We start from the raw sequence: 22734 nt of genomic DNA on the forward strand, positions 1-22734 counted from the left end.
GTGCCATGGGAAACCTGGATATGGCACGACTTTCTCCATTATTATTATTATTATTTATTTATATAGCACCATCAATGTACATGGTGCTGTACAGAGTAAAACAGTAAATAGCAAGACTCTGCCGCATAGGCTTACATGTAAAGCATGCGCCCTACCACTGAGCTATGGCTCTCCCTCTCCCAAATCCTCCTCTGTATGGATTTAAGCACGTGGGCAGTATGTCGAACGATTCCACGGATGCTCAGCTTGTGCTTCAGTGACCGTGTTCTGAAGAATACCTGCAGCCCGATCTTTGCCAATGTAATAAGGGAATAAATGGAACCTCCATGCCCAGAAGCAGCGCAACTCTGAACATCAGATGCGGGTGCAGTGTGAGTGTGTGGAATAACAACCGCGTGCTCCTCTAGACACTGCAGCTTTGACCTCTTGAAATAAGAATCCAAAACCACTCGAGGGGATTTGCAGACGTCACCTGCAATTTGTACGCCTGCAAACCATTCACAAATGAATCCCTGTTTGTGAGATTCCCGGGCCGGGGTGTGTGCGCGTGTGGGGGCACCTACGGTTTGCAAGGGGGGAGACTCCACGCTGGATTAACTCTGGTTAGGAAAGGCGGCCAATTCGCTACTCCAAGGGACTGGTAAAGAAGGCGGCGTCGGCGGCTTGAAATGGTTTCAAGCTGCGTTTGTTCTCCTTGAGGGCTAGGAACTTGCGCCTGCGTTTGCCGGTTTGGGCAAGAGCGCGCAGCGCAGCGCAGCGGTGCCTCCAGCCTCTCGTCAATCTCCATTTCGAGTCCCCCGCTCCCTCCCCGGGCTTTAATTCCTCGGCCGCCGCCCCTCGCTGGATCTCCCCTCTCCGGGGCCCCCCTGGCTCCCCCGCCAGCTGCTCTCCCTCCTCCTCCTGCCGTGCGCCTCCGCGTGAAGGAAGGGGCTCCTGTTCGCCTTGGAGCCTGCGGCGGGTTCGGGAAGGCCGAGGCGCGCGGCAGGGCGCGCTGACTGCCGGCGCGCACGGAGACAGGCCGGCCGGCCGGCTGGCAAAGCAAAGCAAGGCAAGGCAAGGCAAGGCAGGCAAGACAGGCGGGGAGCTGGTGGGCAGGGCCTTCCTCCCCCTCCTCCTCCTCCTCTTGCCGCCCCGCCTTCCTCCTCCTCCCTCCCTCCCCCCTTCCCGCCCCGGCGCGCAATGGCGAACTGAGGCGTGTGGGGATGCGCGGCCAGTCTCGCCGAGCCGGGCAGCAGCAGCAGCAGCAGCAGCGCCAGCAGCAGCAGCGGGGCCAGGCGGAGCCAGCGGGCGGCCGGCGAGCAGGCGGCCTAGGGCTGCGTCCAGGCGAGCCACGGCGGCACTAGCGGCTGCAAAGGAGGCGGAGGCAGAGGAGGCGGAGGCGCCCGAACAAAGCGCGCTTCCCCGGCACGGCAGTAGGCGAGGGAGGCGGAGCGGGAGGGTCCCCATGGCCGCTGCGCTCTCCGAGACGCTGCGCTTCCCTTCCCCGCCGGGGGAGCCCAGCCGGGCCGGTTAGGAGGAAGGGGAGAGAGGCCGCCGGCGGAGGGAAGCGGCCCGGGGCGCTGGGCGCTCTGGGGCCGGGGCGAGGGGGTGGGGGCGTCCCAGCTGGAGTTGGGGGAGAGGAGGAGGAGGAGGCGGAGGCGGAGGAGGGGGCCGGCGGGAAGGAGGAGGAGGAGGAGGAGGAGGCGAGGAAAGGGGCGGGAAGAGACCTTTCTCTTTCGGGGGGGGGGGTCGCCCCAAACACAAAGGGAGGGGGGCAAGCAGGCCTTCTTCGGCAGGGAGGGGGGACTTGGCGAGGGAACGGGCGCCGTAGTTCGAAAGAGTGTTTAGGAGGGCTGGGTGTGAGGGTCGGGGGGAGTGGTCAGTTCGGGTGCGGGGCTCCTGCTGAAAACGGGGGTTTAGGAAGTGGGGGGCAGGAGGGGGGGGACGGAGCTCCGAGCTGAGGAAGGCACAATTGCAGAGGGCTGGGGTAGCTGGGGAGGGCAGGGAGAGGAGGGGAGGTCTCAGTAGCCCAGGGGGTGGGGTGGGGTGGGGTGGGGGCATTTGCAGGAAAGCCCTTCTCTGGCTCCAGCACTCCTCAGGGCTGCTGCCTGTGCCTGGGGTGTCCCTGGGGTGCAGGATTCCGGCCTGAAGACAGAAGCGGGGCTGCCCCAGTCCAGAGACTTGACGTTGGGGGAGGCACGCATTGTGTTTTTGGAGGGGGGCCCCAGAGCGTGCCGAGGCAGGGGGTGGGGAATGGCTGGCAGAAGCCGCCGCTCCTGGCTCAGCGTGTTGCTCGGTCTGGTCCTGGGCTTCATCCTGGCTTCCCGGCTCATCCTACCCCGAGCCTCGGAGCTGAAGAAAGCGGGACACCGGCGCAAGGCCAGCCTGGAAGGGTGCCGGGGGAAAGCCGGTGGGGGGCTGCTGCTGCACCGAGACTCCCGGGGGGGCTTGCTCTGGCACCAGGACCCCACTGAGCACCGAGGCGAGATCCCGCCGGCCAAGAACTTCCTCTTTGTGGGGGTCATGACAGCTCAGAAATACCTGCAGAACCGAGCCGTGGCAGCATACAGGTGAGGACCTGCGTCCGGGACCCCCTCCCATCAAGCATGGCAGACCCAGCCTTCCCCTCTGTCCCCTGTGATGGGGTTGGTAGGATAGCTTTAGCACCCATTCACCTGTTCTCTTCCCTTCCCATTCACCTCTAAGCTGTGCCTCCCCCTGCCTAAATGCATGTGGCAGGGGGTGCGTGGTTGGCACACCTCACCTTCCACTTCCACACAATGACACGGTCTACCGTCTGCATTCCTAGCCTGGGTCTCTTTCCACCGTCCACGGGGGAATGGTGTGGAAGAGACCCCTCTTGCCTGCGCTCACCTCTCCGTCCTACATGAGGCTTTTCTGCTCCAGTTCTTTATTCCTTTCTGGGTGGGTGAGAGGCGCTCCTCCTGGGCCATCTTTTGTCATCATAGAACAAGCACCGGGCTACGGAATACCGTTTTTAAGTTCTGTTCGAAAGCTCTACCTGTGTTCCTAGGCGTGATAACTCTGTATGCGTTAAATGTGCCCTCTTGGTGGTGATGCTAATGGTTTGGGGATCTGTTTGTGGCGAGCAAAGGATCTGTTCTGTTCCTTTAGATGTGCTGTTAGCTTTCTATCTGTTAAGACGACAAGGGCTTACATTAGAGATGAAGGGAGTCTTGTTTTGTGCCCTCCTCTCCTCCCCGTAAGTATCTCAAACCTGCTTCATAATTCCAGAGGGTCTTATTGCATACCTGCTCTATAAGTACTGACAGATGGAGACTTATAATGACCTCCCCCATGACCTGATGGACAGCCAATCTTTATAACAGCTTTCCATGCCTGCAGGATAGCCTTGCTTACTTGATTGAAATCCAAAAAAGAAAAAAAAAAAGAAAAAAGAATACTCTGCATGTAAGGGAGTACAGATTTTGATAAATCCATTCCGTCTTCTGTTTCGTGGATTGTCAAGCATCTTTTATTCTGTTCCCCGTTCGTTGATGGTATCTCATTTTGTAAATCAGAATTTCTTTCCACGTGTGCTAATTTGCATCGGTGCAAATGTGCATTCGTGCAAGTCTGCATTAGTGCAAATGCGCATTCATTAATGTGCATCAGCACAAATTTGCGTCCCCGCATTTGCGCAAATGCACATTAGCTCAAATCCTGATCCCAAAGTAAAGAACTGGTCTGTCGCTCTGCAGGATCCGCGTGACTAGGAAGAAACCCATCCGCTGCAAAATCCGCAGGTCGGATCCATAGAAATCTGAACTCATTTGAATCCATTGCAGATTTCTTTGACATCCGATCTCATATAGCTTCTCACCCAGTGACCTAAAGAAGGCTCCTGCTGAATGGTAGGGAGGTTTCTTGAGTGGGGAATGAAAGGGGAAGGTATTTATATTTTTCTAAGGGTTTGTTTTACCTAAAGTTTGAAACTTAGTTGCTTTTAAATTATTATTTTTTTTTAAAAAAACACCTTTGCTCGTAGTTTCAGATACAAAACATCCAAAGTCCTTTGGCCAAGCTCTTGGTGGCTCTTATGAATTCGCATTTTGCCATTGTTTGAATGGGGTTCTCTCGCCGCTTCTTCAGCCAGTGACTCTTCCTCTGCTTAAGACATACACCAAGAGAATGCATAAAGCGAAACGGGTTCAGGAGGGAAGTGATGACATGGGCTAAGACTCAGAATAACCTGTGGGTGGAGGTGGGTGGGAATTCCCTGCTTTATGGCTGCTCTGTAAATAGTTATTCGGAAGGAGTTCGTGGGAGTGTGACCCCTATTCCAGGTTGAATGATTCCTCTTTCTTTATAAAAGGCAGAAATTAACGTACCCATGTGATTGGGAGAAGCAAATCTAATTCCCTGGGTATATAGGCATAGCGGTTTGCTTTATTTTTTGTGAACTGCCCAGAGAGCTTCAGCTATTGGGCAGTATAGAACTGTAATAAATAAATAAAATGTTGCACTACTCAAAGGCCTATCAAATGTGTTCAAAGTGGCTAAGGATGGAATTCTAGTTTTCCCCCAACTTCTGTCCTGACTTAAACTCCTACAACAATCTTCTGTAAGGGCTGTTAATAATCTTCTGCCTTTATCATGGACTCAGTGTGTGGAGGGAAGGCCTTCATTACAACACTTTATATTTTACCGTGCAAATGAATGGTAGGCATTCACTTATATGGGTGGGAAAGCACTCTGTGTGTGTGTGAGTCTGTTCTCTGAGTGACCCACAACCTATTAAGAACCATCACTGTTCCAACTTGCACACATTCCATCTTGGATTGTGTCTCCTGGTTGTGCCAAAGTATGATAGAATATTAGGAGGACGTGGCTGAACATTGCAGTTTGGCTGTCATAGACTGAGGCTCCTTTAGCCAGAGACATCTTTTAGGTACAGGGGTGGCTGACCAAGGAGTCTTCTGCCAAGACTCTTGTTCATGCATTGGTTATTTCTCGGTTGGACTACTGCAACCTTCTTCTCACTGGCCTTCCTTCTTCTCACATCAGTTTGTTGGTTTCTGTTCACCACTCTGGTGCTAAGATCATCTTCTTGGCTCGCCGCTCTGACCATGTTACTCCACTTCTGAAATCTCTTCATTGGCTTCCAATTCACTTCAGAATCCAATATAAACTTCTCCTGTTGACCTACAAAGCTTTTCACTGTCTAGCTCCTTCCTATCTCTCCTCTCTCATCTCACACTATTGCTCCGCTCGTGCTCTTCGCTCCTCTGATGCCATGTTTCTCGCCTGCCCAAGGGTCTCTACTTCCCTTGCTCGGCTTCGTCCATTTTCTTCCGCCGCCCCTTACGCCTGGAACGCTCTTCCAGAACATTTGAGAACTACAAGTTCAATCGCAGCTTTTAAAGCTCAGCTAAAAACTTTTTTTCCTAAAGCTTTTAAAACTTGATTTTGTTCTGACTTTTATACTGTTAGTTTTACTCTACCCTGTGCCTGTTTGGTGCATTCTCTTCCCCTCCTTATTGTTTTATTATGATTTTATTAGAATGTAAGCCTATGTGGCAGGGTCTTGCTATTTTATTGTTTTACTCTGTACAGCACCATGTACATTGATGGTGCTATATAAATAAATAAATAATAATAATAATAATAATAATAATAATAACTAAACTTAAAATAAGGACTATTTTTTTTAAAAAAAAACACATCAGAAGGAAATCAAATCAAAATCAGTGGCTGCAAGCCACCTGAGAAAGATGCTTCCTTGATTCATGGTGGTTCTTTTTGCTCCGCATCACGTATGTGCTATTGATTAGGTGCCCTTGTTCTCAATGAAGCTCTAAGCAGCTAATGTTCATGTACTGAATTATAACTTTTGGCAAGAATTCTGGCATAAACGAGTCCGTAATTGAAACCAGCTCATTTTCTTTCCCTCTTCTAACGAGAGTGGAAGCTTTTAAATGTAATTGATTAGGAAATGATTTTGTTCCCCTTTATACAGCGAGGGGAAGTTGGGCTTCGGAGGAACAAACAACTTTGCAGGCTGGGGATTTCTTATAGGCCTGGAATTTTGGTGATTAAAAACAAGTGCTATGTAAAAGTAATAAACTACCAAAATATTGACACTGTTGTACACAGAGCTATGAAGATGCATTTTATGGCATCAGTCCATTGGTCCATCTAGCCCTGTGTTGGCTATTCTGACTGACTGTAGCTCTTGGAGGTTGTTGTCCTTGCCGCCTGAGCTCTTTTATCTGGTGATGTCAGGGGACTGGACCTAGGACCATCTACATGCAAAGCATGTGGCCTACCACTGAATTATAGCCCCTCCATACCTGGCATGGCCAATCAGGAATCAAGTATTTGTACTGGCATGGCCAATTAGGAATCAAGTATTTATACTGGCATGGCCAATCAGGAATCAAGTATTTGTATCTGGCATGGCTGATCAGGAATCAAGTATTTGTATCTGGCATGGCTAATCAGGACTCAAGTATTTGCACCTGGCACAGCCAATGTTACTACCCACCTTTGAGAGAAGGTGGTATTATGAATTCTTGCTCCTTGCTCTGCAGAGACATTGCCATATGTGTACATGCATGCACACACCAGGCTAGTAGGCTCCAGACTGAACACACACACACATTCCAAAAGGGTATTACTGTCACATCTGCTGAAACCATACTTTTCAAGAACTTACCCACTGCATTCAGGGAAGTCTTTGCTGATTTATTTATACGAGTTAGGATAGACTCAACACAGTTGCTTGCTTAGATATGCATACATGCACAGCATCAAAGTACATGAGTTTTAAAGTGTTTCATTGCAATTAAAAACAACAACTTCCTAATGTCCTGGAGCTTCCAAATGTAAAATCATTAATAGGGAACGCAGCGGAAAAGATGGAGTGGAAGGAGAGACCAGGGTAGCAAGGGGTGAATGTGAGCAAAGACTGTTGCATGCACTTAAGTTTATAATTACAGTTGAAGATGAGGATTTAGGCAGTAAGCCAAAGGCCTCATAGCAAAGGTGTGTTTTTTGAAGAAAGGTTTTAAGAAAGAGAGGTGACCTTGTATAAACCAGCCTTTTCCAACCTGGTTCCCTCCAGGTGTGTTAGACTGCAACTCCCATCACTCTCATGGCCATGCTGGCTGGGAATGATGGGTGTTGCAGTCCTACTCATCTGGAGAGCACTAGGTTTGGGAATGCTGATGAACCCTTTCAGGAAGGGCATTCACACTATAAGGGGCAGTCAGGGAAAATGGGCAGAGGACTTTTAGGCAGCAGGATTGCAGTTGGGCAACTCAGGGCTGCTGAGGTAGAGGAGCAAAGGGTGGGAGAGATGGCATGAAATAAGGACAGAGAGCTAAGGCGATGGAGAAAGGCTAGGGAGAGCTTTAAAGGCAAGGAATTCTAACTAGGTACAGAAAGGAATGGGAAGCCAATGTAAGGATCTGAGTAGGTTGACCATATAGAATCATAGAATAGTAAAGTTGGAAGGGGCCTATAAGGCCATCGAGTCCAACCCCCTGCTCAATGCAGAATTCACAGTTAAAGCTGCAGGAGCCCTGCCCTCTTTTGTACCTGGTCACGCTAGTATAGCTCCTGCAGCTTTAACGGTTGTGCTGAAGAGAGAATTTCACCAGGTGCTGCATGCATGCAAACGAGACCTGCTGAATTTCCCTTTTCTATGCAACTGTTAAAGATACAGGAGCCCGGTCCTCCATTTCATATTAAAATGTGTCTTTATTAAAATGTGGTACCTAGAATTGGACGCACAGAGAAGACACAATGAGAACCAGCATGGTGTGAGGACAAATTGGTGAAGGGCATAAAATAAGGAAGCCGGCTGTGGAAACCATGAGCTCTCTACCTACACGGGCTCGCGGCTGCTGCAGGAACTTCCTCTTTTGGAGGCCTGCCTGCACGAGGAGGAGGAGAGAGACGACTGGAGCTGGAGCTGCCGCGTGAGAGCAGCTTCGGTGGAGCAGCACTTCTTTAGCCTCTGGGCACAAGTTTTTCCACGGGCGTGAGGAGTTCCAGGCGGGACGCGCGCTTCCCAGCGCAGCGGCTGGGGGGGGACCTGGTGCTTGGGGGGGTGAGCCTCCTGACTCCTGGAGCCGCGTGTCTTCCCGGCGCGGCTGCCGAGGGCCGGAGCTGCACGGGGCGCGCTGTAGGACCCAATCAGCCTGCAAAGCAACCTTAAAAAGCCCTGCTTGCTCAGATTTGTAAAAGCAATAAAGCTAGAGAGAATGGATGTTTCAGACCCTTTTTTAATAGGATAGAGTCTTTTTGCATCTACCATATTGCTTCGATTCTAAGACGCCATCAATTCTAAGACGCACTCCATTTTTAGAGCTGTTTATTTAGGGGAAAAAGTGTGTCTTAGAATCGAAGAAATACCGTACGTTTGGATCATGCAAGGCATCGGCCTGGCCTGTTTGCCATGGTTCCACATGAGCTGAGTTAACCTGAGAGAACACCCAATGGGCCACAGCCATTGCACATCTTAGGGGATAGAGTTGGTAGCAATGTGGTACTCTAGTTCTTCGATTCTAAGACGCACTTCCCCCCCCATATAAACATCTCTAAAAATGGGGTGCGTCTTAGAATCGCGGGTGTGTCTTAGGGTTTTTTTTTTCCTGATGGTGGTACTGAAATTAGTGTGCTTCTTACAATCGATGGCGTCTTACAATCAAAGAAAAACAGTAGTTGTTTAAGACGGTTCCCAGTGAGGAACCCTTGAAGAGTTCCCATGCAAGCAACTCCAGGGTTTGACAGCTGCTGGCTTGCTTTGTTCTGCTAGTGGGGAAGCAGTTCTGTCTGGGTTCGCATGGTTAAATCAGGCAACTTTGACCTAAGCTGCCACTAATAACTGTTTAGACAAGTGGCATCTTGAATGATGAACCCGCATGTGTGAATCGGCCCCCAGCAAGAACAGAGCAATTCTCCCCCCACCCTCTTTCCTCCCCTCTAAATATATATTAGGGTTCAACTGCAAGCTATGCGCCTGCCCCACTGAGCCTTTTAGGTTTGAGAGAATTTAAGTTTGAGCCTGTGGAACTCACTACCACAAGATGTAGTGATGGCCACCAATTTGGATGGTTTTAAAAGGGGGTTGGATAAATTCCTGGAGGAGAAGGCTATCAATGTCTTTTTTGCTAAGTGTAAGCCACTCCGAGAGCCTTTTTTGGCTGAGGAGCGGGGTATAAATATGATAAATAAATAATAAATGGCTCCTAGTCCTGATAGCTATGTGCTATCTCCAGTATCCAAGGCAGTTAGCCTATATACACCAGTTGCTATGGAACATGGGTGGAAAGGTGCAGCTGCACTCCTATTCTGCTTTTGGGTTCCTGGTCAACAGCTGGTTAGCCACTGTGTGAACGGAGTGCTAGACTAGATGGACCTTTGATGTGATCCAGCAGGGATCTTATGCATGTTCTTATGTCCTGTCCTCAGTCAGGGTGTGCCTTCCGCTCACCCTGAGCAGAGAACAATAATATCTTACTGGACCCATGTCTGCATTTGAGGAGGATATTGTGTACCACCCAGAGAGCTTCGGCTATTGGGCGGTATAAAAATGCAATAAATAAATAAATAAATAAAATAGTCTTTTAAGAAAACATGAAGCATTGTTAACTTAGGGTGACCCTATAAAAAGGAGGACAGGGCTCCTGTATCTTTAACAGTTGCATAAAAAAGGGAATTTCAGCAGGTGTCATTTGTATATATGGAGAACCTGATGAAATCCCCCCTTTATCACACAGTTAAAGGTGCAGGAGCTATACTAGAGTGACCAGATTTAAAAGAGGGCAGGGCACCTGCAGCTTTAATTGTTGTGATGAAGAGGAGATTTCACCAGGTTCCCTATATATACAAGTAACACCGGCTGAAATTCCCTTTTCAATACAACTGTTAAAGATACAGGAGCCCTGTCCTCCTTTCCATGTGGTCACATTATTCATTTGTCAGACTTAAACCTATTGCCAGTCAGCTTCATTAGCTGACCCACTAGTTGTTGTGCTATGAGAGGGAGGAAAACACCTGTCTCTCTCTTCACACCTGTATCGGCTGCTTTTAAAACCCATCCTCTTTGTTTTTTGTTTCTAATACACTTTGCAACCTGGTAAACTCTGATATGAGCAGACGGACGTCTCAACCAGGCTCTTATCCCTATCAATAATGCAGTGTTTGAGAGGACGGGGGGGGGGGCAGAGTCCATGATGCATTATCAATGCCGTGGTCAGCATCCGGGAAAGTTGTCTCCGGGTAACGGGAAAGCTGTTGGGTGAGGCAGGCGCAGGAGGCAAGGTCCAAAAGGCTTGATGGCAGAGTTCTTAATCCAAGGGTTGGGTTCCCCACCCCTATCTTACTCAAGAGTAAGGAGATTTGCAGCCAGAGATGAAGTTGCAAAGGAACAGATTCAGACCTGTACAGTTCTAGTCACCACGCCTAAAAAAAAGAAAACTGCAGGGCTAGAAAAAGTGCAGAAAGGGGCAACTAAAACAATTGAGGGGATGGAGCAACTTCCCTGCGAGGGACGATTACAACAGGTTGGGATTGTTTAGCGTGGGGAAAAGGCAAATAGGGGGGAGGCATGATCGAAGTGTACAGAATTATGCATGGTTTGGAGAATGTGGATAGGGAGACATTATTCGCCTTCTCCCATAATAGTTGAATCCAGTGGGGTCATGCCATGAAGCTGGTTGGTAAGAGATTCAGGACAGATAAAAGGAAGTGGTTCTTCACACAACAGTTTGCTTCCGCAAGATGTAGCGATGGCCACCAATTTGGATGGCTTTAAAAGGGGGTTAGACAAATTCCTGGAGGAGAAGGCCATCAGGGGGTACTACTCCTGATGGCTATATGCTACCTCCAGTACCAGTGGCAGTGTGCCTATGGACACCAGTTGCTGGGGGACATGGATGAGAGGGTGCTGTTGTGCCTGTGTCTTGCTTATGGCTTTCCCACCGACAGCCGTTGGTTGTCCACTGTGTGAACAGGATGCTGGACGAGATCGACCCTTGGTCTGATCCAGCCTGGTTGTTCTTCTGTTCTTATTGCCAAGTCTTCCTGTTCACTGTTTCAACCACCCAGCCATGCTGTCTTCCACGGCACTCGCCCAGTTTCCTCCCCCTCCCCAATCCCAACTATCAGTATTCCATGACTGCTTATTTTAAGTATTTATTTAATTACATACATATCCCACCTTTCTTCCATCGTGGAATTCAAAGTGGCTTTTTGCGGTTCCCAGGTGGTCTCCCTTCCAAGCACTGACCAGACCCAGTCCTGCTTAGCTTCAGCAAGGAGTCTGCCTCATGGACTTTCAGTCCATGCCCTACAACTATGCCCAGTCTGCATTGAGCTATCTTGGGGATACTCCTCCTCCTTTTAGGATTTCTTTTTCTTGCAGAATTTAGGCAAACCTTAGTTCCCCCCCCCCCCAAACCTGCTGCTACCACCTTGTTTCGGGTGGGTAATGCCTATTTGGCTACATAAGCATCTTCACTGAGGCCTGTACACTGGAAAGAGAGGAATGATACGGAGTCCTTTGATAGGCAGCAGGGAGAAACCTCCAGTTGATGAGCTGGGCCAGATCAGGATTACAAGGGCAGTGCTTAAATTTGTCAATTGGAGTTTCTGTTCTTTGCCGGAAGGCACAGAGCTACAGTAGAGATAAGGTCATTGAGGCCCCTGTCTAGCCTGAGAGGCTTCCTTTTCAGCCCTTCAAAACACCTCTCTCCACCCAGGCCTTCTTTCTTGCAAGCTATAAAGGGCTGAAACAGACATGACCTTAAATGTATGCCTAGCAGCTATGTCTTTTCACTTTTACTCTAGAGTAGGTGCAAGGGCCCCAATCTGGAGCTTAAAAAAACAACCTATCCCCTATGGTAGGATCCAGGTCGGGGTGTGTGTGCCTACTCTAGAGTAAAACTAAAAAGGGGGAAGATGTAGCTACCAGACATGCATTTACAGTAATGTATATGTTGGCCCTTCGAGACAAGCAAGTGGTGTCTCTTAACATGGTTGATCCACCCTCCTTAACCACCTAAAGGGCAATCCTATGCATGTTGAGGCAGAAAAAAAAGTCCTACAATTCCCTGGCTGGGGCATGCTGGGAGTTGTAGGACTTTTCACTCTCTAAATACACATAGGATTGTATCCTAAGCCTACTTGCTTATGGTTTGGCTCACCCCCAGGAGTGAGCAACTGTGGTGGGTAAGGGGAGAGTTCTGCCTGAGCCTCTGTTGCTGTTCGTGTTTGTGAGGAGGGGATTAAAAGAGGCCTTTGCCTGTCTCTCAGCTCATATGGCAATGAGCCAGTGGGTGGGTGGGAGGGAGGGATGTTGGTAGGCCTTCCTCGGTTCAAAAGATGGCCACTGATAAAAATTGGGTAGCGTACAAGGTGCAACAGTATGCTAAGTTTCCGTCCAGGATAAATATGAGTCATAGGTACTGTTCATGCTCAGCGTTGAGGAGTTCAATGAGTCTAAGGCCTCAGCTAGAGGAGGGGGTCGGAGGGCGACGACCTCGCGATTTTATGATCGCGAAATCGTCGCCCTCGTCTACACACGGCATTTGGGGGTTTTTTGTAAGGGATACAGAGCACATGTGCGCTCGTGCGCAAAACTGTAGGTAAAGTGTGTGTGTTTTTAAAAAAAGAAATGATGTTTATTTGGAGCTCTGTGCCCCATTCCTGGCTCCTCACGGTTACTCGTGAGGAGCCGGGACAAGCTGCGACGCCCGCCCGCACACTACGCAGTCTCTGCGGAAAAAGTGGGCTAGAAGTGTAGGACGACATCCCAGGGAAAGGGAGGGATCATCCCTCCCTGCTCCCGATCCCCTGTGTGTCATGTGAATGCACAGGGACGATCCCAGAGCGATCCCCGGGATATAGCCCCATCTAGCTATGTCCTAAGACAAGCGTCTGGGGGAACAAAGGAATGTGAAATGATTGGTCCCTCGAGCTCAATGCTGCTTGCTTTGACTGGCAGCGGCTCTTGGGCAGAGGTCTCTTCCATTCACTGTTACCTGTTTCATTTCACTGCACGTGCCGGGGATTGAACCAGGGAACTTCTTCATTCAAACCAGGTGCTCTACCACTGACTTACAGTCTTTACCCTGGCAAGGAACCATGCTGTTAGCCCTGCCCACAAGGCGAGCAAGCAAGTCCCCAGTTGCAGACAAGCAGGAGTGTGTTCAGAGGAGGAGCAACCAGGATGGTCAGGGGTCTGGAAACAAAGCCCTATGAAGAGAGACTGAAAGAACTGGGCATGTTTAGCCTGGAGAAGAGAAGATTGAGGGGAGACATGAGAGCATTCTTCAAATACTTGAAAAGTTGTCACACAGAGGAGGGCCAGGATCTTTTCTCCATCATCCCAGAGTGCAGGACACGGAATAATGGGCTCAAGGTACATGAAGCCAGATTCCGGCTGGACATCAGGAAAAACTTCCTGACTGTTAGAGCAGTATGACAATGGACCCACTTACCTACGGAGGTTGTGGGCTCTCCCACCCTAGAGGCCTTCAAGAGGCAGTTGGACAACCATCTGTCAGGTATGCTTTAGGGTGGATTCCTGCATTGAGCAAGGGGTTGGCCTCGATGGCCTTATAGGCCCCTTCCAACTCTACTATTCTATGATTCTATGATCTGTGATTCAGTTCAAATCTCATCTCAACCCATGAGCCTATGTTGTCTTAGGCAAACTTTCCCACTCCCTTCTCTCAGCCTCCTATATTTGATATGGGTGGGAAAATACTCGCCTACCCTGTTTGGCTGTTGTAAAGATTGCTGAAACAATGCATGTGTAGTGCACGGAACACTCAAATGTACACCGGGCACACAGGAATTGACTTTATGTGAGGCTTGCTTTTAAAGCCAGGGTGGTGTAGTGGCTAAACAGTTGGCCGTTTAGTTGGGAGATCCGGGTTCTAGTCCCCACTCAGCCATGGAAACCCACTGGGTGACTTTAGGCCAGTCACAGACTCTGAGCCCAGCCTACCTCACAGGGTTGTTGTAAATGGAGAGGAGGGATTATATATGCTGCCTTGGGTTCCTTGGAGGAAAAAAGGTGGGATAGAAATGTAATAATATATATAAATATAAATGTCCTCCCCTGAAGGCATAGCAGATAGATTTGCCTGGAAGGACAACTTGTATGTTACTGGGAAAGTTTTCAGTTCATGCAGGGCAGTGATATTTTGTTGTAATTATTTACTTTTTACTGTGCCCTGCTTTTAAGATGCTCATGTGTTTCTCCTCTCTATCATCACAACAACCCTGTGCATTAGGTTAGGCTGAAAGGTTATATCTGGACCAAACTCACTGAGTGAGCTACACTGCTGATTTATCATGCATCGTTCAGAGATATTCCAGTAGATCTAGATCTACCTTCTGCCCTAGAAAACACTGCTTTTAGTGAAAGGGTCCCATAATCCTGTAGGAATTCCAATGCAGATATGAGACTCTTCAGGTGGTTAATACCTTTGGAGCTGGTCTCTTGAAGGCAGAAAATTGCAGAACCTCTGCCTTTAGGTTAAGGTAGGGTGACCATATGAAAAGGAGGACAGGGCTCCTGAATCTTTAACAGTTGCATAGAAAAGGGAATTTCAGCAGGTGTCATTTGTATATACGGAGAACCTGATGAAATTCCGTCTTCCTCACAATAGTTAAAGGTGCAGGAGCTATACTAGAGTGACCAGATTTAAAAGAGGGCAGGGCACCTGCAGCTTTAACTGTTGTGATGAAGAGGGAATTTCACCAGGTTCTCCATATATACAAATGGCACCTTCTGAAATTCCCTTTTCAGTACAACTGTTAAAGATAAAGGAGCCCTGCCCTCCTTTTGCATATGGTCACCCTAGTTAAGGTTGTCCCTGTAAAATGAAACTTCCTGTCTATATTTTCTCCCTGCTGTTACTTGGAGTTAATCTTTCATGGTGCGCGAAGCAGAGTAAGGGAATTAATTGGCTTTCGTAAAGGGAAGTCATTAAACGGGAGTAATTGTGAGAACCTAATCTTGCCACTTTGTCTGATGAATCTCTCTGGGGTCAGGGAAGTGCTCTTAGAGTTAGGGCTGCATCATTCACAATGAAAGCTTTACGGAACAGATTAAAAAGAAGAAGAAGAAAAAACACCGGATGGTTCGTTGTGGACACTGCAGGATTGCAGTTCTCCACAGCGTTCCTGAGTTTCTGGTTATCTTTTTAAACTCCTCATGATACCTTGAATGAAAAATAGACACAACATTTAATGTTTATTTATCTGTTTATGGATCTTTTTTTAAAAAAAAAATTATTAAGAGAAGCTGTTTCTTCATTTCACGTTTGTTGAATTTGGCGAAAGGGGGAAACCTTATTTCCAAAGAATGTGTGTCCAAATAATGAATAACGTTTTCTTTCCCCCCTTCTTTTTACACTAGTTACTTACTGTAAACCATAGCTGTGTTTGTCTGGATTTAAAAATAACTAGCAAGCGCAAAGAAAGAACGGAGGGCAGAGAAACATGGTTTTCCCCTAAAATTTAGTGACCTGGTTCACATGACACGGCTGGGCTCATTGAGAATCGCTTAACCCTTGGTCTGTTGTAGGGGTATGCAAGGGTTGTTTTACCCTCAAATAGCCTTCGGTGGCCACATTTGCAAAGCTCACATCATGGTTCATCATGGGTTAAGCAACCCTCGGTCGTTGTTCATGTGTGCGTGCGCGGGAAGGGTGGGGAGACCACTGTTTCCTTAATAGATTAACAATCCCAGATTCTGACCCTGCAGACTTATTTAAAAATGGACTTTAGTCAAGTGGAGCTGGCCAGTATAACTCTTGAGGGAAGGATTATTTGGCTGGGTCTGGTTGAGAGAGGGAAAAGCTGTAAAGGACTTATTTATTATTATTTATTATTAATTTTATTACATTTATATACCGCCCCACAGCCGAAGCTCTCTGGGCGGTTTACAACAATTAAGAATAGTAAACATTAAAATTAAAAAAAACATAAAAACAGTATAAAAAACATACTGGGGATTTAACCAAAACACACACACACTTAATGGGCTAAGGCTTGAATTACCTAGCTAGAACATGTGCTTGGGCCTCAAAGCCCTCTTAAAATGCAGAAAGCAATGAGTTTGTAACATCAGCTGTGAGTGGCAGAGAGTATGAAACTGCTAGATTGGTTAGGCCTGGTATATAAATACAGAGTGACCTTCTGCTCTTACCTGGTCAACAGAGCAAGGTCTTCCTTTTACTGGACTTCTGTTTCTCTAATCTGGTGTCCTCCTGATGTGATGGACTACATCTCCCAGCATCCCCAAGCCAGCCAGGATGGAGAAGGCTGGGATACAGCTTTTTGAGCTGCCGTAACTTTGCTCCGGGGCCCTAGGCGAAAGAAGATATCCTCTGGATTTAGATGGCCACTTGGGCCTCTGGCCAACGAAAGCTCTCTCAGAGTTTTAATCATGAATCAAAACTGGATCCTGTGGTAATGGGCTGAGGGTTCCAAGTGACCAAATCTGATCCCTGCATTCTTATTCGTTGATTTACATGCTTCTATTAAAATGCAAATACATAAATGAATTTATTAACCAAAGCACTTGGCTGCCTCTGCTTTCAGGAGTACAATTTATACACACTACCCATCTCAAATGTGCCTCCTCAGTATCTAATGGGCATACTGAATACTTTTTATATGTCTGGACAGGTAAAATAATTACTATATGCACTGCAGTTCCTTACGTTACATTGGCTTTCATGGGCATTTTATTTATTTCCTGCCTGATTAATATTGTTACCCACCCCAAATTCTTATGGTAGATTGGGTTAAAGTAGTCCAGATGCAATAAACTATTTTCCTCTGATTTAAATTTGTATTTGAGAGATAAATGAGTGGCATCCTTTCTGCTCCTCGTAATGCCAGTATGTAAAAAAACACACCCAGTCATTTAAATATGTGTGAATTGTTAAATATGTGTGAATATTTTAAACTCTAACATAGCATAAAGCAGCCAGCTTTATGCTGTGTTCGAGTTTCTTTTCTTTCTTTTTAAAAATGTGCGAACAGATAGATTTCTTGTCTAAAAATATTGCTGAGCTCCCAGTAGAAAATAGCAAGGCTACATTTAAGGAGCGCTTTGTTTTCACACCTCAGGAGCATTTCCAAATCAGATCGTGAACACAGATTATGTTCGGAACAAAACTACCTAACATAACGAAAACGTTCTACCTCTGAGAAGGGAAGGAAGCGAAGGTGAAGGATATAAAACTATCCGATTACTGACATCTCCTCCTGCCCAAAGCGCACTTCTTTTAGGTAGAAATTGTAGGTGGAAACCTGGGAAAAGAATACTGGAGAGTCTAGACTTTGTGGTCTTTGAAAGTCCAAGTGTAGAGGCTTAATGTCTAGGTTGGTATGATTGTCCCTTGGGGAGCTCTGCTTTTTTGGGTCTGACTTGAAAGTGGTCTGCAATAGAATCCATGCATTACGCAGGCGACAGCCGTCTGTGGTTCTATCCAGTTTAGCTAGGTTCTGCTGTAGGACGTTGTTCAGGGCTTCTAGGCAGATCTGCAACTTGCCCTGACCCTACAATTTAGGACAGTTAAAATTATAAAATTCCGCATTAAAAATACATCCAGTGGAGTTGAACCAAACAGTGTCATGCACTAAAACATCCCATCCAGAATCATCCAGGGAATAAGTTTGTGCAAAACTGGACCATCTTTGGGATTTCTGGGAATGACAAATATGAAGACAATGTCTAACCGCACTTGGGGCTTTTCTTTCTCTCTTTCTCTTCCTCGTAACATTTAACCCTTAAATTTTAATTGGGTTTTGTATTAAATAAAAATGCTACGTATAAAGTGTCACATAGTTAAGAACTTGAATCCTGGCTGCTGTCAAAAAGAGGTCAGAGGAAATGTCTTGCTAGTGCTTCTGTAGAGGTGCTCAGGTTAGGGTTTTGGTGGATAGCCATAAATAGAGAATTCCATCGCTGTGGAAAGAGCATGCCTTCTGCATGTAAATTTGCAGTTGGAAATGTAAGGAGCCCCTGGGCACAGGCTTCCGGTCTTTGTTGATCATCATCTCTATGTCCCATGATTTCTGTTCTTTCTCTACTCATTGCAATAATATAAGAGTCCTGCTGGATCACCCAAGGGCCCACCTACCCCAGAATCTTGTTTCCAGTGCTAAAAAGCTAGATGTTTCTGGGAAGCCCGTAAGCAGGCATAAAGATTATATCTCTTACCAAGTTAGTTGTCTCCTAGCAGTGACATTCTGCCTCCTTAAGAAAGGATTGGAAGATAGCCAGTGTAACAGTGATTTGTTTTTAAGGATTTAGGGAGGAGTCTGGAAATTTCAGAACCACCTAATGTTATAGCAGGTAAATTGATGGAAAGCGTAATTAAAACTAGAATAATGACACGTATCGAAGACCAAGCTTTGCTGAGGATGACTGAGCATGGCTTCTCTTAAAGGGATGTCCTGCCTCACCAACTTTATAGCATTCTTTGGAGAGTGTTAACAAACATGTAGATACTGCTGGGCATTATGTGTTTGAACTACCATAAACCTTTCAACAGAAGTCCCATCATCACAAGTTCTTGAGTAAACTTAGCAGTCGTAGGCTAAAATAGGGGTAGGCAACCTGGTGCCCTCCAAATGTTTTGGGCTACAGCTTCCAATATTCCCAGCCAGCATGGCCAATGATCAGGGATTGTGAGAGTTATAGTCCAAAACAGCTGGGAAGGCACTGGGTTGCCTACTTCTGGGCTAAGAGGAGAGGTCCTCTTGTTCATCAGTAACAGGACAAAGATCTAGAAGGAGTAGTTTCCGTTTAATAAGCAAATTGATGCCAGTGTAGTGTAGTGGCTAGAGTGTTGGACTGGGAGTCGGGAGATCCGGGTTCTAGTCCCCACTCGGCCATGGAAACCCACTGGGTGACTCTGGTCCAGTCACAGACTCTCAGCCCAACCCACCTCACAGGGTTGTTGTTGTGAGGATAAAGTGGAGAGGAAGAGGGATTATGTACGCCGTCTTGGGTTCCTTGAAGGACAAAAGGCGGGATATAAATGCAATAATCAATGTTTTTTTACTAACTGGTCTTTTTTCCTTTTTTCGTCTTCTTTACAGAACGTGGTCCAGCACGATCCCTGGCAAGGTTGAATTCTTCTCCAGCGAGGGTTCAGATACCTCTCTTCCAATTCCCATAGTTCCACTGCCTGGTGTAGATGACTCTTACCCACCCCAGAAGAAATCGTTCATGATGCTCAAGTACATGCACGACCACTACTTGGACAAGTACGAATGGTTTATGCGAGCCGACGATGATGTTTACGTCAAAGGGGACAAGCTGGAGAACTTCCTTCGGAGTTTGAACAGCAGCGAGCCCCTCTTCCTTGGGCAGACAGGGCTGGGTACCACTGAAGAGATGGGGAAACTGGCCCTGGAACCTGGAGAGAATTTCTGCATGGGGGGTCCGGGTGTGATCATGAGCCGGGAGGTGCTGCGGAGGATGGTGCCTCACATTGGAGAGTGCCTTCGGGAGATGTACACCACTCACGAGGATGTGGAGATTGGGAGATGTGTACGAAGATTTGCTGAAGTGCAATGTGTCTGGTCTTATGAGGTAAGTTGGTCATGGGGAAACCTTTCAATATTCCATATCTTAGTTAAAAACGTTCATGAAGAACTGATTCGGTGACATAGTTTCTGGAAATCCACGTGCCTTGTTTTTGTGTTTCTAACCCAAAGCATGTGAGCTGAAAACTAGCATTTCTTAAAATGAGAGCAACCCTGGAGGGCCTCCAGGAAATCTCACAGTTTTGATTTTGGGAAATATTGGTTGAATTTGAATCTAGGCAAATATTCTTCTCTGTGCCTGCGGGGAAAAATTAAGCTTTGGCCTTCATCCGCCTTCGTTACATTTTGTTGTTTCTGGGTTTGTGGGGACTTTACTCGGGCACAGCTTAGTAAGGACCTAGATTGTCTTAGGGCAGTGGTTCCCAGTTAGCTAAGTACTGCAGACCCCTTGTTTTTCAAATGCCAACCAATGGACCCCCTACTTTTGAAAAAATTGTTATCTCTATGATAGTTACCTGTACGAAGCAATTTTTTGGAGAAAATAAGGGGTAGCCCCTAATAAGCAAAGGATTTTAGGTATACTAAAAAACAGACCATAAAATTTGTGATATTTTTGATATTACCACGCAAAAATGACAATGATTTAGTTAGGAATATAAAGACGAATTTAATTTTACTAATGTCTAGCTTACAATTGAACAAATTATGACATGTGATGGGAGAAATCATGCCTCTTTTTGTCCCGAACAATCCCTTCCACATCCGATTCAATATTTCCTACTTTTAATCTCAAATCTGGATCAACATCAAGCCGATTTCTATGCTTGTTCTTCATATAACAAAATATCAAAAGTGTTTGTTCACAAAGATGTGTGGAAAAAGGGAACTAGGTGTTTCAAAGCTTTTTCATCTAACTTCTTATAATCAGGAAAAAACTTCACCCAGAATTGGTCCAGTCTATATCAACAAGTGCATCTTGCTCTTCCGCAGATAGAGTTGTTAGTTGTACATCACCACATTCAAAAGGATTCCTTCTCCATGAGTTTTCAGGATTAGGTGCAGGGAAGTAATCTCTGAAGCTAGTTGCTAAATCACACAGGTGCTCAGTGATGTTATATTTTAATTCTGGTAGGAATTCGTCGTCAGTGGACTCCAGAAATGAATGGTGAACATGTGAATGGTGCCACGGATCCCCTGGATGGGGGTCCGCGGACCACCAATTGGGAACCACTGTATTAGGGCACAATCCTAGGCATGTTTAGACAGAAAAGGTCCTACAACTCCCACCATTCCCCAACCAGGCGGCCATGGAATGCTGGAAGTTGTAGGGCTTTTTTCTGTCTATATATACAATCAGGATTGCGCTGTGATGCTCTTCAGGATAGAGGCAACACTCAGAGAATAACTAAAGGAGAAGGTTGCAGTTCGTTCCTCTGCTCTTAGGGACGTTTTGCTGATGGTAACAACCCTGTTCCAACCCCAGAATTTGTATATAAGAAGTCTTAAATTTAAGACCAGACACTAAAGGTGAGGAAGATGAAATCCTGACTTCTAGTAAGTGCTAGAGATGGCTTTGATATTTTCAAAAGAAGGAGCAGCTGTTGCTTCTTTGTCCGCCTTTAATGCAACCTGAGATCTTCTTTTGGTCTGCAAAACCTAATTATTTTGCAAACAGCTTGCTGAATGACCATTGCGATGGAGCATCTGACGGATCCTTTATTGACAGCACCGTTTCCTTTTTCCTCACCTCATCCCCTTCTTCTTGAACGTTGAGCCTTAAGGAGAGTATACTGAAACGTGGAAGCTAGGTGGCTGTTTTGTCGTCTTTAGTTGGTATCTGGAACTTCAGGTAGTCAAGAGCTCTTCCTCTTCCTCCTCTCTCTCCCTCTCCATTTCCTCACTTAAATCCAAATTGCTCCCTAACTCACAGCTTTGTGCTTGTGTACATTGTACACACCATGCTTTATTTATTTATTTATTTATTACATTTATATACCGCCCCACAGCTGAAGCTCTCTGGGCGGTCCACAAAAGTTAAAACAGTAAACATTAAAAGTATACAAAATTTAAAAACGATCAGAAACATAAAAACAACAGTATAGAAACTCTCTGGGTGAACCGCCCAGAGAGCTTCGGCTATTGGGTGGTATAAAAATGAAATAAATAAATAAATACAACAGTATCCATTTAAAAAACAACAGTTCTGGGGTCCGTTAGAAAACAAACTTAGCGTTGTTAAATGCTGTTAAAATGCCTGGGAGAAGAGAAAAGTCTTGACCTGGCGCCTAAAAGATAACAGTTTTTGCGCCAGGCGAGCCTCATCAGGGAGATCATTCCATAATTGAGGGGCCACCACTGAAAAGGCCCTCTCCCTTGTTGCCATCCTCTGAGCTTCCCTCGGAATAGGCACTCGGAGGAGGACCTTAGATGTTGAGGGCAGTGTACGGGTAGGTTCATGTCGGGAGAGGCGTTCCATCAGGTATTGCGGTCCCAAGCCATGTAGGGCTTTATAGGTTAAAACCAGCACCTTGAATTGGGCTCGGATATGTATAGGCAGCCAATGCAAGCGGGCCAGAATCGGTGTTATATTATTTATTTATTTATTTATTTATTTATTTATTTATTTATTTATTTATTTATTACATTTCTATACCGCCCAATAGCCGGAGCTCTCTGGGCGGTTCACAAAACCTCCCTGTTCCAGCTATCAATCTGGCCGCCGCATTCTGCACAAGCTGCAGCTTCCGAACCGTCTTCAAAGGCTGCCCCATGTAGAGGGCATTGCAGTAATCTAATCTGCAGTAATCTAATGCTTAATGGCAAGCCTTGACAGCCAAGGTAGCACGCAAGAGGATGAGGCTTAAAGCTCCTGTAAACAGAGCCCCAAGGAAAGAATTTTGATTTGGATGCTAGACCCACCCCAGGCCCCAGCTGGATATGAATGGGCCATTGTCATTCATATATCTGCCCTAACCCCCTATAAAAGCGAGGGTTGGCAGGAGGCCAACTTTAACAGGGAAAGGAGCACCAAAATGTCTTCCCCCCCCCCCCGCCCTGCCTCCTCTCCCTTCAACTTGTTGCTCTAAGCACTGAGAACATAAAAGTGCTTGAAGCGACAGATGAAGGGGAGGTACAGTTTGGCCCCGTTCAGACAACACGCTAAACCATGCTGCTTAACCACAAAATGGTTAACGGAATGCA

At 46.7% G+C, this 22734-nt stretch overlaps 1 protein-coding gene across 1 annotated transcript in view; it reads left to right on the plus strand.

The window, feature by feature from the left end:
- The first annotated feature begins 2208 nt into the window (after positions 1 to 2208).
- Positions 2209 to 22734, plus strand: part of CHSY1 (chondroitin sulfate synthase 1) — a 111430-nt gene continuing 90904 nt past the window's right edge. The window contains exons 1-2 of the mRNA XM_063142174.1: positions 2209 to 2549; positions 19084 to 19579. Of these exons, the coding sequence (XP_062998244.1) occupies positions 2233 to 2549; positions 19084 to 19579 (813 nt within the window). The 5' untranslated portion in view covers positions 2209 to 2232. The remainder of the gene's footprint in view (positions 2550 to 19083; positions 19580 to 22734) is intronic.

This window comes from Elgaria multicarinata, chromosome 16 (assembly GCF_023053635.1).
Source record: "Elgaria multicarinata webbii isolate HBS135686 ecotype San Diego chromosome 16, rElgMul1.1.pri, whole genome shotgun sequence".
Taxonomy (NCBI): domain Eukaryota; kingdom Metazoa; phylum Chordata; class Lepidosauria; order Squamata; family Anguidae; genus Elgaria; species Elgaria multicarinata.